This window comes from Stegastes partitus, unplaced genomic scaffold (genome assembly GCF_000690725.1).
Source record: "Stegastes partitus isolate 25-593 unplaced genomic scaffold, Stegastes_partitus-1.0.2 Scaffold127, whole genome shotgun sequence".
Lineage (NCBI taxonomy): Eukaryota > Metazoa > Chordata > Actinopteri > Pomacentridae > Stegastes > Stegastes partitus.
Genome location: NW_007577858.1, coordinates 338,159 through 355,117, shown reverse-complemented (window position 1 = coordinate 355,117; position 16,959 = coordinate 338,159). Strand labels below are relative to the sequence as shown.

Genomic DNA, 16,959 nt, shown 5'->3' with positions numbered 1-16,959 from the left:
TTTTCTGCTCAGCCTGATATGATCTGCACCAAGATAACTGTGTTTAGTGTTGTTCTTCGCTGGAAAAGTGACGCATTGCTTCGTTGCTGTTCAGTTCACACTAAGTGATTCTGCTCTTCTGGGTTCGTACTGAAAGATTGTATCTGGCTGTGGTCTAATTGGGGGAATCCAGAGCATTTTGTAGTGTAGATACTACTCTAGAGTTATTCTTTTACTATGACGAGAATTAAAAAACATTGTTTGTCTGTGTAGCGTGACATGCTGGTTGAGTTTTGAGATCCTAACCTTTTCCTATCTCTTCCACAGCTGTCGTTTCTAAGAATAATATCCATTTGTGTCCCGGCCTTTTTTTGTGTGTTAGAGACTAGAAATATCAGTTAATTAATTTCTGCTGTCACTCCAGCATCTGTGAGGAAAGCAAATGGTGGAAATCGTTCTGACACGTACTCATTTCGCCGAGTGATTGATGATGTGCGTGGCTTTGTGCCGACACGATATTTTGTCGTCACAGCAAATTTTTAAATACTCTTTGGACTGTGGCTTTTTTTTTTTGCCCCCGTCTTCATCACTTCACAAAATGACCAAAACATTACTTTACTTTTCATTTCTGAACTTGTATGTGCTATTTAATATCCACACAAGTAATAAAATTCACCAATCCAATTGCTTTGCAGGCAGCATAGGTATGAAAAAAAAAATCCATTCTCGTGTCTCATGTCGGGCTCCCTGCACATCCTCACCTGTGTAATTATAGGGTGTGATGTCTGTCTGTGTCCCCAGGTGTCCTTGGTGCTCTCAGCCCTCCAGGCAGGTAACAAGGGCACTCAGGCTTGCATCACAGCAGCCAGCGCAGTATCCGGCATCATCGCCGATCTGGACACCACCATCATGTTCGCCTCTGCCGGCACACTCAACACAGAGAACGACGAGTCCTTCGCTGACCACAGGTTCGGGCATGAAATTTATCCGAATGTGTTTGTGTATAAATACAACTGTGCGTGACATTGTGGCGTCTACAAGCCCAACACCTGACTGGAGTCTAGAACCCGCCCTATGGTTATCTTTCATCTCAGACTGACAGAATGAATTATTAGCTGTTGAACGGGGAGGAAATGTCTGGCGGTGGAAGCTGCAAATTACCCCGAGGGTTTGAGCGATGTAGGAAGTGTCACATCTCTTACTTTTCTTGCTGTTTCACTCAAGACTCTGAAGCAGCGTTTGTTTTGTAAAAGAAGAAAACAGGAAACGATTTAGAGGCTAGACTTCATTCTGGTTATATTCTACGACATGCCACGTTGTTTGACTTGTGTTAAACTGGGTTGTGCTTGTTATTTCTGAATGAGAACAGTTCAAAGAGACGCAGATCTAATAATCCAAGACAAGACTAGTCACTTTACATGTCACCTTGACCAGAACTGATCAACTTAGATCCTTACAGATAGTCGATATTAAAACTGCATTGCACCCCACTGGAGAATCATAAAAGCAGAAATGTAGAGGATCAGTGTCAGGGCGGAGTGAAAGAGAACAGACTCACTTCATCTTACATTATGTCACGCAGCTCCCTTAGAAATCAAGAAGGAACTTTGCAGCAGCTTCCTATCAATTTCCCTTGTCAATCTTAGAAAAACAGCTGACTTGACATGTTCCATAACCTCACCTGTCCTCCTCGTGCTTACGCGAGCTTTGATGAAGAAAAGCCTTTGATATGAAAAAACGATGCACGCCAGAATGCATCAGTTCTGTTCACTGTAATTCAAACACATTTACATTTTATTTCTGCTGGAGTGAGGCGTAGATCATTGAGAGGATGTCCTAAACTTCTGTCTGGAATTATATTCAAAGGTCAGCTCGTTAATTGAATTTTGCCAAATCTTCTTATGTCCTTGTACTCTTTTTATTTCTTTTCTTCATTTTCTGCTTCCTTCTTTTCTCTTTCAGGGAAAACATTTTGAAGACGGCCAAGGCTCTGGTCGAGGACACAAAGATGCTGGTGTCCGGCGCAGCTTCCGGTCAGGACAGGTTGGCTCAGGCCGCTCAGTCTTCTGCCAAAACCATCACCCAGCTCACGGATGTGGTCAAACTGGGAGCCGCCAGCATCGGCTCTGATGATCCTGAGACGCAGGTCAGCCGGCCTCGTGTTTGATTTCTCTCCACCCTCGTCCTTTATTCAGAACGCCTGTTATCGGGAGGAATTATGGAAGAATGAGCTGTGAATGGCAAATAACCTTTTCTCTCTCCCAGGCTGCATGGTGATTAGTTGGTGTCTGTCTGTCCTTTTCTCTAGGTGGTTCTGATAAATGCTGTCAAAGATGTGGCCAAGGCGCTGGCCGAGCTCATTAGTGCCACCAAGTGTGCCGCTGGCAAGTCAGCAGATGATCCGTCCATGTACCAACTGAAGAGCGCTGCCAAGGTGAGAAGATCACTCTGAGAGAGTTCAAACCATGTCATCTAATTTAAAGGCCCCCAGTGGGACTGAATACAATTAAATATGGATTCTGTGTCTTTTTCAGCTCAACAAAAAGAGTATTTTTAGACTTTTAAGAAATCAAATCAGTTGCAGTGTTCGTCGAGCTGCATGCGTGCATAGCAGTCGTTCTCCTCTTCCTCAGGCTGCGCTGTTAATCAGCTGCAACATCCCCGCTGCCATCGCGAAACCTTGTTCACAACAGTTAATCTGCACACTGTGTCTCCGTAATGTAAATGTCCGGGATGTTCGGTATAACAGGAAACTGGGGATATTTCTAACCAAGATAAATCAGCTTGAATCCTTTGCTCCGACACATATGCAGTGTAAAATTTCAAAGCTGCGGTTCAGAATTCACTGATAACACTGCTGATGGCTCATTATCACCTCGAGCTGAGAAGTTTGCGAAGAAAAAAAACAAAAAAAAACTTGTCGGTTCACAGTCAGCAACGGCAAAGAGTGTCGTGAAGTCTTTGAGATGATTAAAACATGCCTCACATGCAGTTTTAAGACCTGAGGTGGTGGAGAGAGAAAAAAAATCTGGTGAACCATTTGTAAGGTTTTAGCTTCATGTCTTTGAAGGCAGCAGGCTTTTCTCAGTGGGTGCTGTGCTCCCCCTGTCTTTCACTGTCATGCATTACATCTTAAACTCGCTAGCAATCCTGTGTTTGGATTCTTCATATTCTGACATTGCTCCAAAATATCTGAAATATTCCACCATTAGAAATGCTTTATTTGTGTACCCTGAATTAAATTGGTGTAGAATTGTGCCTTTTTTCTCACCAACGTACATATTGCTTCAGTATCTCTGTGTGATTTTGGTTATTAATTGCAAAAATGATGGGCAAGACTGCCTTGTAGTAATATTAAATTATTATAATTTTACAATTTTCCCATGTCCTCAGGCTTGTGTGCACCAATGTGATAAAGTGCCTTGATTTCACACACACATATTTTACTGGATTAGTTATAAATTAGGCAGTCCTGTCTTTATTATTTTCTCTATTAAGAGTTTGTCTATTGATTTAGATTTTTTTAAAAGTAGTAAACCTGTTTTAGTTGTTAGCGTTATTTGAAAATTCAGAATATCTGTTTTAAATGCTCTAACAAGTCAGTAAATGTGGTTCTGTTGGTCTAACCTTTTTGTATTTGTAGATTATAAAATGAAAACACGTTTGAGTGGCCTTGTTGCTGTTTAAACACACTGACGTGAATGAGCACTGCGTTCTGTCCTTTTCTTCGACAGGTCATGGTTACCAACGTGACGTCCCTGCTGAAGACGGTGAAGGCTGTGGAGGACGAGGCTACCCGAGGCACCAGAGCGCTGGAGGCCACCATCGAGTGCATTAAGCAGGAAATGGCGGTGAGGACTGGTGGACGGCCGAAGCCCGTAAATGCTTCGACGTACACGTGGCTGATCTGTGATGAATGATGATGACGAATATTATAAGATTATCAACAATGCTTTGTCACAGTAAACATTTTTCGTTAGTTTTGTTACGCTGAGGAGACATGTCGTCATCAATCTGTGAATCTAATTTCTCATCCACCTGTCCTTTGTCATCTGCAGCTGTTTCAATCCAGGGATGCCCCCAACAAGACGACCACACCTGAGGAGTTCATTCGCATGACTAAGGGCATCACCATGGCAACTGCTAAAGCCGTGGCAGCAGGAAACTCTGCTCGGCAGGAGGACATCATCCATACGGCCAACCTCAGCCGCAAAGCCATTTCAGACATGCTCAACACCTGCAAGGTGCTTTTCTCCCTACCAGTCAGACAACTCTTACACTCATAGTGTCTCATTGTTGCTGCATTTTGGATTTTCATTATATTCAGATTGGATATTCCCCAATAAAACTCACTGGATGCACAGCAGGTGTAAGCCTGCCGCTGGCCGCTCATATCAGGCAGCATGGTCCTCTCCTTCAGCTGTTTTTGTCGTACCGTTTGCGTCACTGTGGGAAACAAAAAAACTTCCGATGACACTGAAAATTTCAAGTTTTGCTAAGGATTTGGATCGTACAGTAAGGCTGTCCTGCTAGTGTTTTTTTAGTGGATTATTGATTTTATTCATAGTGCTCACCTCCCTGTGTGCACCAAAACAATTTCACCAGTCACTGTTTTAAGGGAACACTAAGGCAGAATCCTTCGATTGGACTGCAGTTGGTGTAGAGAAATACAAACAAGCCAGCGTGTTTTCCCCCCTGTAGCAACATGCGACTGTGGTGCAGCTAAATCATATTCTGCAAATTGGGTGGGCAAAGTGAGACTAATACCTACACTGTCCGAATTCCCACACGGATGCAATCCTAGAAGTGAATGTAAACATTGCTGTGTGTTTCTATATTTCAGCAAGCGGCCTACCATCCAGAGGTCAGTGAGGAGGTGAAGAACAGAGCGCTGATGTTCGGATCAGAGTGCACAACCGGATACATCGATCTGCTGGAACAAGTGCTAATGGTGGGGTCGGACATTGTTTCAGTTAGTATGTATAGAGAGAGACATTTTGTTACTTTAGTATTGACATGTAGGATACAACGAAGATGCTATCATAATGGGTTGACCTTGAATTTCACGTTTTTAAAAGTTAGAGGACACTCTTTACACACTTCGGATTGCTCCAGCATTGCTTTGAAACTGCGCTAAATGACTGTGATAATGACACGGTTTGTGTTTTTGTGTTTAGGTCCTACAGAAGCCCACTGCAGAGCAGAAGCAGCTGTTGGCAGCTTGCTCCAAACGAGTGGCCGGAGCCGTCACAGAGCTCATCCAGACCGCCGAGGCCATGAAAGGTAATGACTCACATACACATTCAATCGACCACATCTGCACACACTGACTCCGTCTTCAGTGTCATATGTGATAAGATCAGATTCACGTCAGTAAGTGATAACTTGTTTGTTCACTAGTGAAGTCATTTATAATTCCCAGTAGACGGCGTTTATATAAAAGCATTTCATAATAATTTCCCATGTAACTAAGAAACAGAAACATTCCTTTTAAGAAACTTTTGGTAATATCCCTGTCCTCCTTCTCTTGCCACAGATGGAGGTAAGTTAGGGCTGCTTTATGTACTGTGACTTATTTCACCAGTTGCGAGCTGTTCGACACTTTTTTCTCCTCAGAGCTAACATCCGTTTATTTAATCTCATCAAATCCAGCTGCTCTCCGGCTTCTCAAGTACATAGTCGTCTTCATCCATCACGCTTTGTTTTATGCGCCATCTCATTTCAAATAAATCACTCCATCTTCATTGCAGTGACATTTTGTGCAATTTGTGGCCTCCATCAGCTCTGCATGGGATGTGAAGATCTGTGGCACTGTTTTTGTTTTGTTGTTTTTTTTTCTGTATGGTCACAGTGTTGTTGTTGTTTTCTTTGTGATCACAGCGTGAGGCATGTTCTGTTGACACACTGCTTTGTGAATATTACTAAAATCCAATTTTCAGGTTGAATTCCTAACTGTGTGTGTGCATGCGCGCCTCAGGTTCAGAGTGGGTGGACCCCGAGGATCCGACGGTGATCGCAGAGACGGAGCTGCTCGGAGCGGCAGCGTCCATCGAGGCAGCAGCCAAGAAGCTGGAGCAGCTCAAACCTCGAGCCAAGCCAAAGGTGGGTAACTGTGTGACGAAGTCATGTCACCGCAGTGTTGTTTCTCAGAGAGCCACAGGGCAGCAGTGAAAAGAAGTTTGTTTATGCTTTGAAGGCATTAACTCTGTTTCAGAGGCCTTTGGAACTGAATGGTAGACATGAAAGACTGTATAGCAGGAAGTTCTGAAACATAAAAATACTCTGTTACATGTAAAAGTTCTGCATTCAGATATTTATATGAATAGAAATAAGTAGAGATGAAGGAGAAAAATACATTTAAAAGTGTAAGTGAGCACTAATTTGGCAGTGTTGTCATATGTTAGTGAGCTGATGCATTTTGATGCTGATGTTGCTGTTTATTGATGCATTGGGCTGATTGTAGCTGCTTCATGTGCTGTAGTACTCACACATCCTTTCCTTAAGCAAAAGTACCAGCACAGCAATTTAATATTTGTTTAAAGTTAAAAAAAAAACAAAAAACAACATAATTGTTATTGCCACCAAATGCACCTACTAGATTGCTTTTATTATGTTATTATATTGCTGCCCCGCCGTGTGAGCAACGTTCAACCGCTGCAGCTGGTCCAGGTGCAGCTATTTTAAACGCTTTACATGCAGTTAAGTAGTGAAACGAAGTTACAGTGCCTCACCAAAGGATTTAAACAAAGCATTGCATTAATATATCAATAAAACAGAAATCTGACTGGTTCTAAATGTGTTATTGGGGCAGGAAAGAATTAATTCAAAGTTCTGCTGTACAGATTTGCTCTCGGTAAATATTGAGTCATTCGTTCTGGTGCTAACTACTTATTGACATTTAAGACTTTAGGGGTCTTAGGTTGGATTTTATAATCTTATCGTGGGTTTTAATGTAAAATCTAGTAACTAAAGCCGTCAGATAAATGTCGTGGAATTAAATTGTACAATATTTCCCTGTTAAAATGAAGTGGTTCAGGGAAAACTAAGAATGGATATGCTTAAGAAAAGTAAATGTCGCTTTGTTGGACTGGGTGTCATTAGCTCACAGGTTTTTGAAATCATAATTCCTCAGCAGAGTTGTTTCTTAATCCTATTAAAAGTACTGTCACATAGTTTGGAGCACATCTTATTTAAAGAGTTTGTTGTCATTTGAAATCTGAGCGCTGAAATAGTGAAACATATATATTTTAGCACCTATATTTTACCCTGGGGGTACACTTCAAATCATAACTTCCATCTTTGTGCCAACAGTTTTGGTGCCTTTACCTTTATCCTCGTGCTTTCTTCAAATAGCTTTGGACTTCACAGTGTATTCAACACTGTACATGAGACAAAATCCCCTTGTAGCAATAACCGAATACCACATATCTTTATTCATGCTCTGTGCCAGTCTGTGAACGTCTGTTTTTGTGATTTATTTTTAAGTTTCAGTGGTAATATTCAGAGTAGCCAAGGCCACGTTCCTACTGCAGCAAAACGGCACATCTTGTTTTGTGATATTCACAGATAATGCGCTCTGTCTCTTGTTCCAACTTTTGAGTTTCTTAATTTGGACTTCTTACGACAGCCTAAGACCCAGTTTATTGGATATTCATGTCCATCAGAGTTTTTCCTGTGAGTTTTATCTCTGTAGCCGTTACTTTCCCCACCGTTTCCATAAACAACCTCTACATAATATCTTTAGTCATATGCCATTCTTCCAAACAGCACCATGTTTACCATGTTTTCCCTCCTCCTCCTCCTCCTCCTCCTCCTGCTCCACCCTTCATCCATCCATCTGTGCTAGTTCCAGCTTAAGCCTGTCCCAGTCTACGTCTTCTAGCTCCCAGTTAACCCCCCCTGCCTTCCCTCCTCCTTCCCTGCCTGCCCCCACCAACGGAGGCCTTCTCTGCAGGGCTCTGTCTGATATGTTTGATATATTAGGTTGTTATTCAGTCCCAACTATATATCAAACATATTCCTACAGTGTCCCGCTCTGTCTACAGACTTGTGGTGTGGATGTGCTTGTGTGCGAAAAGTGCGTGTTTGTGTTCAAACGGGCCGACAGGAGTGTGACTGGATGTCTAATACAGAGTCTTGTTTCTTCTTTGGTTGCATCCAGCTCCTGATCAGCTGTTTAAAACGATGCTTTGTATCTGGCTGTGCCAAGCTTTTGGGAGTCATCCCTTTTGTCTCTCTTAGCCTCCGACTGTGTCAGCATTGATGGAAAAATTATTAATCAAATGGGACTTCAAAACTGTGTCAACAAAATGCCGAAATAAATGTTTTTTAGTAGTGAACCTACAGTTTATTGAAATGTGAATTTATTTTTTATAGTAGTGGTTACAATTTCAAATTTGACTCAAATGAAAGGCTTCCTCCGATTTGACCTTTTTTTTTTTCCCCCCTCCCTTCTTCAGCAGGCGGACGAGACGCTGAACTTTGAGGAGCAGATCCTAGAAGCGGCCAAATCCATCGCTGCAGCCACCAGCGCTTTGGTCAAATCAGCCTCAGCCGCTCAGAGAGAGCTGGTGGCTCAGGGAAAAGTGGGCTCCATCCCAGCCAACGCCGTGGACGACGGACAGTGGTCCCAGGGGCTCATCTCTGCCGTGAGTGTCGTGGCGAAGCGTCATTTCAGCCAACTTACAATCCGAGGCGCAGATTATAACAAATCCATCTTTACATTTTGTTCCCAGGCTCGTATGGTCGCGGCAGCCACCAGCAACCTGTGCGAGGCCGCCAACGCCTCGGTACAGGGCCACGCCAGCGAGGAGAAGCTCATCTCTTCGGCCAAACAGGTGGCGGCATCCACTGCTCAGCTGCTGGTGGCCTGTAAGGTGAAGGCTGACCAGGACTCTGAGGCCATGAGGAGACTGCAGGTACACACAGCAGTCTGATTCAGCTGCTTTAACAACCAGTCTGTACAACATGTATAACACCAGATTTTAGTCGTTTTATGACTGTACAACTAACTACTCATTGTTTAAAAGAATTCAAAACAAGCCAGCCAAAGCATTAGATGTGGGGGCACCTTTCTCACATTATGAGTGATTTAGTTTTTACTACTTTACGTTCACTTTAAGTTGCTGATAACACTGTTGTAGTGCGACTTTGATTTAAATAATCCTCCTCTCCAACCAGTGTCTCAACTGATCTCTTTCTCCTCTAGATTGCTGGCAACGCCGTGAAGAAGGCATCAGACAATTTGGTGCGGGCGGCCCAGAAGGCAGCATTTGACAAAGCAGATGAAGACAATGTGGTGGTCAAGACCAAGTTCGTGGGTGGAATAGCACAGGTAACGCTTTCAAGCAGCATTTAATATTATATCAAGCCACTGCTGCCTAAATTGTCATTCTTCCCACTGTTCTCCTCCAGACTCTGGTGTATTATTTAATGTCAGCTTAACCTGCCCTTTAAAACCTCCTCCATCTGCGGCTGCTTGCACTTTTGCATGCAGCTGTTCTTTGAATAGGTGAGGAGTGAGTGAGTGAGTTCTGGAAAGTTTGCTTTTACTTGGCTGACGTGATTGATAATCTATGTATTGACAAACATGTAGGCGCAAATTGCACGAAAGCACATACATCCACAACGTCTACACCAGGAGATAAAATGTGTGTCTTTAGTTTCCCATCAGTAGCACATTTTTGAATTGCCTTTGCCACACTGTCACACTTGGCTGTGTGCTGACGTTTGGCAGCGTTTAATACCTTAAAAAATGACGAGCAACTTCTGAAACACTCTCAGCTTCTAGATTATTTCACATTTGCTCTTGTCTCATCATGTTGACATTATTCCTTGAGAAGATTTTTCCCTCCTCCATCCACTGCTCCCAATGCAAATGATGTCTTTGTAACTTTAGAAACGTTGGAATCGAGGTTTAATAGAAGTGCAGTCACACACAATCGCACTCGGAATGAGAAATGAACACCAAGAAACACACAGACACATCAGCCATAGTGGAGGCAGTTATGTTGTTACTTTATTCCTACATGTATTGTTTAGGAAGTATCTGCACCACTTACCGTTGCCATTATATTGTCAATTGTCTTTTTATTTATGTATTTTTAAAGCTGCTCTGCAGATAATAGTGAAACAACATTTCATTCTCACTGTATGCCTGCATATGGCTGGAATAACAATATAAGATGGTAAACAGGTTTTTCATTTGTTAATATTCATAGCACATGTGACTTTTGCACCCAAACTGGACCGAATGGGGTTTTGAGTAACAGGCCCCGGCACTCTGCATAATAATAGAACGCAACAATAAAAGGTCTCCTCTGTGTACGTCCAGATCATCGCAGCGCAGGAGGAGATGCTGAGGAAGGAGAGAGAGCTGGAAGAAGCCAGAAAGAAACTGGCTCAGATCAGGCAGCAGCAGTACAAGTTCCTGCCCAGCGAACTTCGAGAGGACAGCAACTAACCGCTGCAGTTCATGCTGAAACCAGTGTCGAGAGCACATCTGTATTTGTGTGCAAATAGTGTGTCGTCCCTAACGGCACACCTGGACAGGTATGTGGCCTCCAGTGACTTCAGATATATTGTGACTGATTTAAGAAACCAGTAAAGCCCAAGTCTGCAGTGAAACACCGCCGACCGCATCGTGTGGAAAAGATCTTCAAGTCAACTGCTAGCAAGTTTGAAATACTACTGTGTGGAAACTGACTACTTGGTGAAAACAGCGTAAAGATTGCGGTGATTCGACTGAAGAGCTTCTTCATGTCCTCATGTAAAGCATAACTACTTCGACTGACCTAAACCAGAATGTGACCTGCTTAGGGACAAACAGCACAGCTCATTTGCTCTCACGTTTGCCCGCAAGCTCCGAATTTTCTTTCTTTTCTTTAAAAACTTGCAGCTCTAGTGCATACACTTTAAAAATGAAGAATTGATTGTACTGCTGTTCGTGTCTCATAGCTGTTAACTGCTTCCGAGAGCAAAAAACATTTCAGCTGGGTACTCTGATACTGAATAAATGTTGGCCTTTGTGCTCCAGTTTGGCACCTTAATGTCTGTCTCAATCATGTAAATCACTGTGGCATGTCTTGACTTCAATTCAGCCACCATTAACCCCAATATGAAGGAGGGTCGGATTTTGCATAATGGTGTTTCTTTGGACCATAATGTGAATTTCAGTAATGGACAGTTGTTTTGGGAATCTTTTGTTTGATGTAGACAGCTATATGCTTTCTCTCTTGTCATTTCTACGCTGATATTTGTCGGCTCTACACGCAAACATGTCTTCTTAAGATGCAACAAATTCTACATGTTCGTGAATATAGGTGTGATCACGTGCAGCCACTAAGGCTCAGATAGAATGTTTTACATTACATGTGAATGCTTTTCTACACAGGACGACATATTACGGTAGGAAGAATATTTATTACTCCGGAGTATTTTTAGCAGAGAGAGAGAGGTCTTTCGGGGGCAGAAATAGTCTTGTTTAGTTTCTAACGTCACAATCCTTCGAGCATCTTTTTTTTTTAAAATTCCGTTAGCATTTCAGGTGTTGAGATCTACATTCAGTATGAGCAGAATTTGATCATGATGCAATAAGATGGACGGTGCTTTAGAGGGCAGTATTGGTTTTCCTTACGCCTGCAAACTCAAAGTAATAATCCAGGAGATGATATTGTGTAACTGAGCGCTTAGTTATTCTACTTTCGGTGTAAGACGGATTCTTAACCTGGCAGGTCGATTGGCTCTAACACTGCGCAAAATAAAGAATAACTGGAAAGAATACCTCGGGCCTTTTGGATCAGTCAAACGCCGTGCAGCGCCACTTCTATGCATGTGCTTGTTCCTGATGCTTTCTACTTACTTCGGTCCTGATGTTGACGTTTTCTTTCTTTCCTACTCATTTTTCTAGCAATACTCAAATCACTGCCAGGGATTGATTTGTGTCAATTCACCTCCAATTCTGCGCAGCAAAATTCAAAACCTGAAAATAACTTGGCAATAAGCTTATTCTAAACAAACTTTTAGCAGCTGAGGTTAAAATTGAGTGAATTGAAAGTGAAGCGACTGCGACACTTAATCGCTGCAGTTCTTCTTTTCTGGGTGCGACTTTTACTGAATATGCTACTTGCTGCAATAGAAGAACCTTTTTTTGTTCACCGAGTTTGATTGTAATGTGTTTTGTTCCCTCGTCTTACTATATGGGCTGTGTTTCAATATTAAACTACAGTGTATTGTAAGATTAGGTCCTGCTGTGAAAAATGCATGGCTTTGTGTTGCAGATGCCGAGTGATTCAGACCTCCACATAACAGACAGAAACTAGCTAAAGACAGACCATCACTCTTTTTTGTTTTTTTTTTGTTGGACAGTTGAATTCAGAGGTGTTTTCTGGCGTTGTGTTTCATGTGTGAGAACGTGGGAGGGGAGGGTGAGGGAGGGTCCACTGCTTAACAGTCAAGTCTGTAGTGTTATTATTAGTGCCTTAGTCCGTAGCCCATACAGTGTCCGGTCTGCTTGAATGACAGCTTCACCTCATCAGTCAATAAGAAGGTACTGGACAAGCTCTCATTTGGAAATGTAGGTTCATGTCTGTGGGGTTTTTTTCACATTTGTCGTCCCACTTGCTAACGTGCTGTTCCTCTAAGTGCTGAAACCATCCGCACCCCCCTTTATTTTTCTCTCTGCCACACGCAAGGCCTTTCGGGGACGACAGAGGAAGCGTTCGCCAGTCAGGAAAATGTGTTGCTGTTTCAAATGTACTATCAGTATATATACTGCATATGTATATTAAATATATGAACACATTTTTGTACTGCATTCCATGGGCATGTACCACAGTGCTTCTGAACTACGACAGACTGGAGGTTCGAGATCTGTCGACCGCTTTATTGTGTGTTATGAAGTCACAGAAGTTTCATGGATGAGGCTTTTTATTTTCTTGTGCTTTTAAGACTCTACGAAAGATACATGTGATAAGAACATTTCGATATATCTGTCACCATTAAGATGTTGTGACGCATTTCAATGCTGTGGAGTAATTGAAGTGTTCTGTATGTTTTTGTTTTTCTTCCTCCCCTTCTCTTAACAGAAATAAAATTAGGAAGCCGCTATGATAAAGATAAGTGATAACATACGATATAAAAGATATTTATCTGGCCTCAATAAACTATTTTTTGTATTCACTGAAAATAAAGCATTTCAATGTAATGACATTTCTTCTTGTGGTTATTTCTTTTGTGGAGCACAAGTAGAAATATGTGTGCATTTTTTACTGGGTATGATTTCTGCTATTCATCAGCATTCCTTTTTTTCAAATTTAAGACCTGCATTTTCTCCCATCCTTTGTGAAAAAAAGAAGAAGAAAGAAACGATTGGTGCAAACATCCTGATTTGAAGATGTTTGAGTTTGAGCTTTCTGTAGCAAAGAACACAATGTCAGCAGTATGTTCTTAGCTGCTCAAAGCTACTTTGAGGTAAATACACCTTTATAGTTAAAAAAAAAAAAAAAAAACAAAGTTCAGTCAACTTAATTTGAACCCAATTTGAATTACTTCAATAGCACTTTCAGCTTTCACCTCAGAAATAGCCAAAAGGACTGTAAACCGGACTAAAATTGGCATCAATTGTGAAAAAGTGAATAAATGGTTCAAACAGGTGCCTAAATGTAAATAAACAGTTGAAATAGTTTGCCAATAGTGAGCGTGAAAAATTAAAACTGCTCGCTAAAGGTACACTGCAGGGGAAAAAAAAGACATTTTAAAGGGATAATGTTCCAGCTGCTGCAGCACCAACAAACAAACAAAAACAAACCAATTTCTACAAAAAATGAACAAAAGTAACCACCTCTCCTTAATTTAAATACGTTTTTGGACCTTAATTTTAAGAGATCCTGTACATCCATCCATCCATCATCTATACACCGCTGAATCCTCACTGGGTTCGCGGGGGGCTGGAGTCTATCCCAGCTGACTTAGGGTGAAGGCAGGGGACACCCTGGACAGGTCACCAGTCCATCACAGTCCTGTACATGTTTGGGTTGAATTTTTTAATGGATGTTTCCACGTGTAACAAAAAATAGATTATAGTTCATTTGCAAATGTATAAACATTACATTTTCTTTAAACAATGTAAATTTTATGATTATTTTACATTGGATATGTAACAGTCTATTTTTGTAATTGTATTGATATATTTGTGCCTTTCAAAAATACAGAAAATACAAAAGTTAAATGAAATGAATGCTCTTTTTGTGGCGTATGAATAAAGTATTGGAAATTCTTAGTTAAACATATGTAAACAATTGATATTGTTTGCCAAGATTAGGAACAATAGTTCAAAAACAATCAGCTCCGCATCTGAAATCGCTAGTTTTCATTATTGTTTAAAAGGGCAAACATTTGAAAGTAAAACAGAGATGTTCAAATATATAATTTTAACTAATTAATAGCTAGATCTGACCAAACTGACCAAAATACTGTCAATCTACTGGATCAAAAACATCTTAACAAAATCCACTTTTATGTATATAAATGTTAAATAAAATGTATTTAAATAGGTTTATAATTTGAGCATGAGCGATGGTGTTGATGAGGGGTTTCTTGAGTCCATCCGACTGGACAGTGTGGGTTCGTCCAGTGAGCACAATCGGAGACAAACACAATTTGGTTCGTGGTTAAAATGTACACAGATTTAATATCCAGCTCTGTCAGAACTTCAGTAGTATTTTACACCTACCAGTTTTAGTACACAACTTTGAAAAAACATTTTTACTTTGGAAAATCAAATTTGCAACGATTTAGCGGTTCTCTGATTAATTGCACGTCTGTTTGTTAAATCCAGGGATGATGTTGGAGATACAGGATGCAGAACCACCACGAGTTCTCCAGTCTCCATGAATAACAAGAGAAGTAAGATCTGGCAAGCGAACAAGGTCTCTTTAAGTGTCTGTGTCAGTCTAGTGTCAGGACAAGATGGTATTTCTGAGTCAGCACTAAACCTGACGCTATATTGAGTCCAGGCTACGAGCTGAGACCTGTGCTAAATTTGTCCGGCACTAAAATTTGAGGAGGCAATGTCAATTACAGTGGCACAGCTGCTCCCGGCACTGCTTTTAAACCCGGAATCCTTTTTCTGGTATTTCTCATTCAGTCGGCTTTTAGTACCATTGCTGCTTTCGCTTTTCCTTTTCCATGTCACGTACATTTACATCTCACTGACTGGCTAAAGATTTTCCTGTTAATGGTGGAGGTGACTTGTAACAAGAGGCCCTGTTAAACTGACTTGGCTGAGAAGAAGACAGCAAAAACCCTGGCTATAAGGACGAGGGCATTGAATTTAATGTGGACAAGCAGCTGATAGAAGACAGCTCATCCATTATTTTTATGTCCTAAATCTAATTATAATAAAAGTCAGAAAGCGGGTACAGTTACTGATGATGCCAGCATGTTACAGAGTAAGACTAGAGGCTTCATCCACTGAAGACTTTTTGTGTTCAATATAAGATTACCTGTCCTGACTTGGTGGCGCCACGAGCACAAGCAGTTTCTTCAATTCTCTTTTCTCAGCTACATTTACCCTCTGTGTAATTTTTTTGTCTTTTCATTAAAAAAGCTCAGTGATTTTTGGTTGTGCTACTCCATCAATGGAAACCGACACAACATCCTGGACCAAACGCCGCGCTCAGTGGCCTCACACGCTCATCACTCCAGGATTTTTGCATGATCTCACACATCAGCTATGCACGTCTAAACCGTTGTGATGAGCTCGATTAATCACAGCAAGAGATAAAGTTTGACTCAGGCGGCTCGGATGGAACGCCAACTTTATTCCTCCCTGAGACTTTCAATTATTGAGGAGGAAGTGAGAAATTCCAGTCTAGACATTAGCAATGAAATCATCATTTTTGTCTGGGAGCTAATCGCTGCAGCTGTCTCAACACATCCATACAGGGCGGTTCAGGCAACGTCGGCCTTTATTTGTGATCTGACACTAAAGTTGGACTAAATTCTAAAAATTAATTTGATTGAAGAACTATGTGGAGCTGTAAAACACCACATGAACAAAGCCTGTGTTTAGATTTATGAGCTCCTCCTGCACACATGGCCATTAACAGACAACGGTCCCCTCTTGAAATCACGTTTCAGATGTCATTAAACGTCACATAGCTCTTCAAAATGCCATAACAATTGTTACAGGGCCACATACTTCCCCAGATGAAGCAAACGCTGGGAATACTGAGGAATATTTCAATTATCTGTGTGTCTTAAAGCTTAAATAAAGTAAAGTTGATTTTTTAAGCAATATCAGGGAGATTTTCTTTTTAAAAGCTTGAACATGTTGGGGCTTTTTCAAAAGGAACCAAATGATTTAGAAAATAACTACTTTATCTTTGCGGTGAAAATGCCGATATGAAAAGAGTGTAAAAGTCACATTCAGCTGCAGTTACATCCACTACAACACCATGTTGCATCAAATAGACCTCAGCCCTATCAAAAACTTTGATCAAAGTATTTTCAGAAGGCTGAATCAAACCTTTAACCTAATCTAAGAAAACCATTATTTGTTGGACAGGTACAATGTGCCGATGTTCGTCTCTGTGTCTATCCTGGCTGATAGGGTGACACGGATTGCGCCATGAGCCTCTCTGATCTCTGTATATGACAGGCATGCCTGGCTGGCTGCTGAACAGTCCACAAAACACATGGCAGGATGACAACACAGTGACAGCTGACCGCCTTAAAAAGCTCCCAAGGAAGACTATTAGGACAGACCACCACAGAATTAAAATGCAGCCGTGAGAAGTACAGAAAAAAGGGCACCGATTTATAAGTAGATCCTATAAAATGTTAACTTCAAACCTTTACCATAAGGACTTTGAATCTCTTTTTTCAGTTTTCCATAATCTCTTCTTCTCTGAGTGTTCAAACTGAGTAGATTTCACATAATAACAATTGGGTTCGCACAAGACGACATCACGTGACAGG

General features: G+C 41.4%; 1 protein-coding gene across 1 annotated transcript in view; it reads left to right on the top strand.

Moving 5' to 3' along the window:
* Nucleotides 1–11,013, top strand: part of tln2a (talin 2a) — a 104,685-nt gene extending 93,672 nt beyond the window's left edge. The window contains exons 47-58 of the mRNA XM_008278574.1: nucleotides 781–947; nucleotides 1,942–2,125; nucleotides 2,288–2,413; nucleotides 3,714–3,830; nucleotides 4,038–4,223; nucleotides 4,823–4,930; nucleotides 5,157–5,262; nucleotides 5,957–6,081; nucleotides 8,439–8,627; nucleotides 8,715–8,897; nucleotides 9,188–9,313; nucleotides 10,313–11,013. Coding sequence (XP_008276796.1) covers nucleotides 781–947; nucleotides 1,942–2,125; nucleotides 2,288–2,413; nucleotides 3,714–3,830; nucleotides 4,038–4,223; nucleotides 4,823–4,930; nucleotides 5,157–5,262; nucleotides 5,957–6,081; nucleotides 8,439–8,627; nucleotides 8,715–8,897; nucleotides 9,188–9,313; nucleotides 10,313–10,441 — 1,746 coding nt within the window. The 3' untranslated portion in view covers nucleotides 10,442–11,013. The remainder of the gene's footprint in view (nucleotides 1–780; nucleotides 948–1,941; nucleotides 2,126–2,287; nucleotides 2,414–3,713; nucleotides 3,831–4,037; nucleotides 4,224–4,822; nucleotides 4,931–5,156; nucleotides 5,263–5,956; nucleotides 6,082–8,438; nucleotides 8,628–8,714; nucleotides 8,898–9,187; nucleotides 9,314–10,312) is intronic.
* Nucleotides 11,014–16,959: the final 5,946 nt, after the last annotated feature.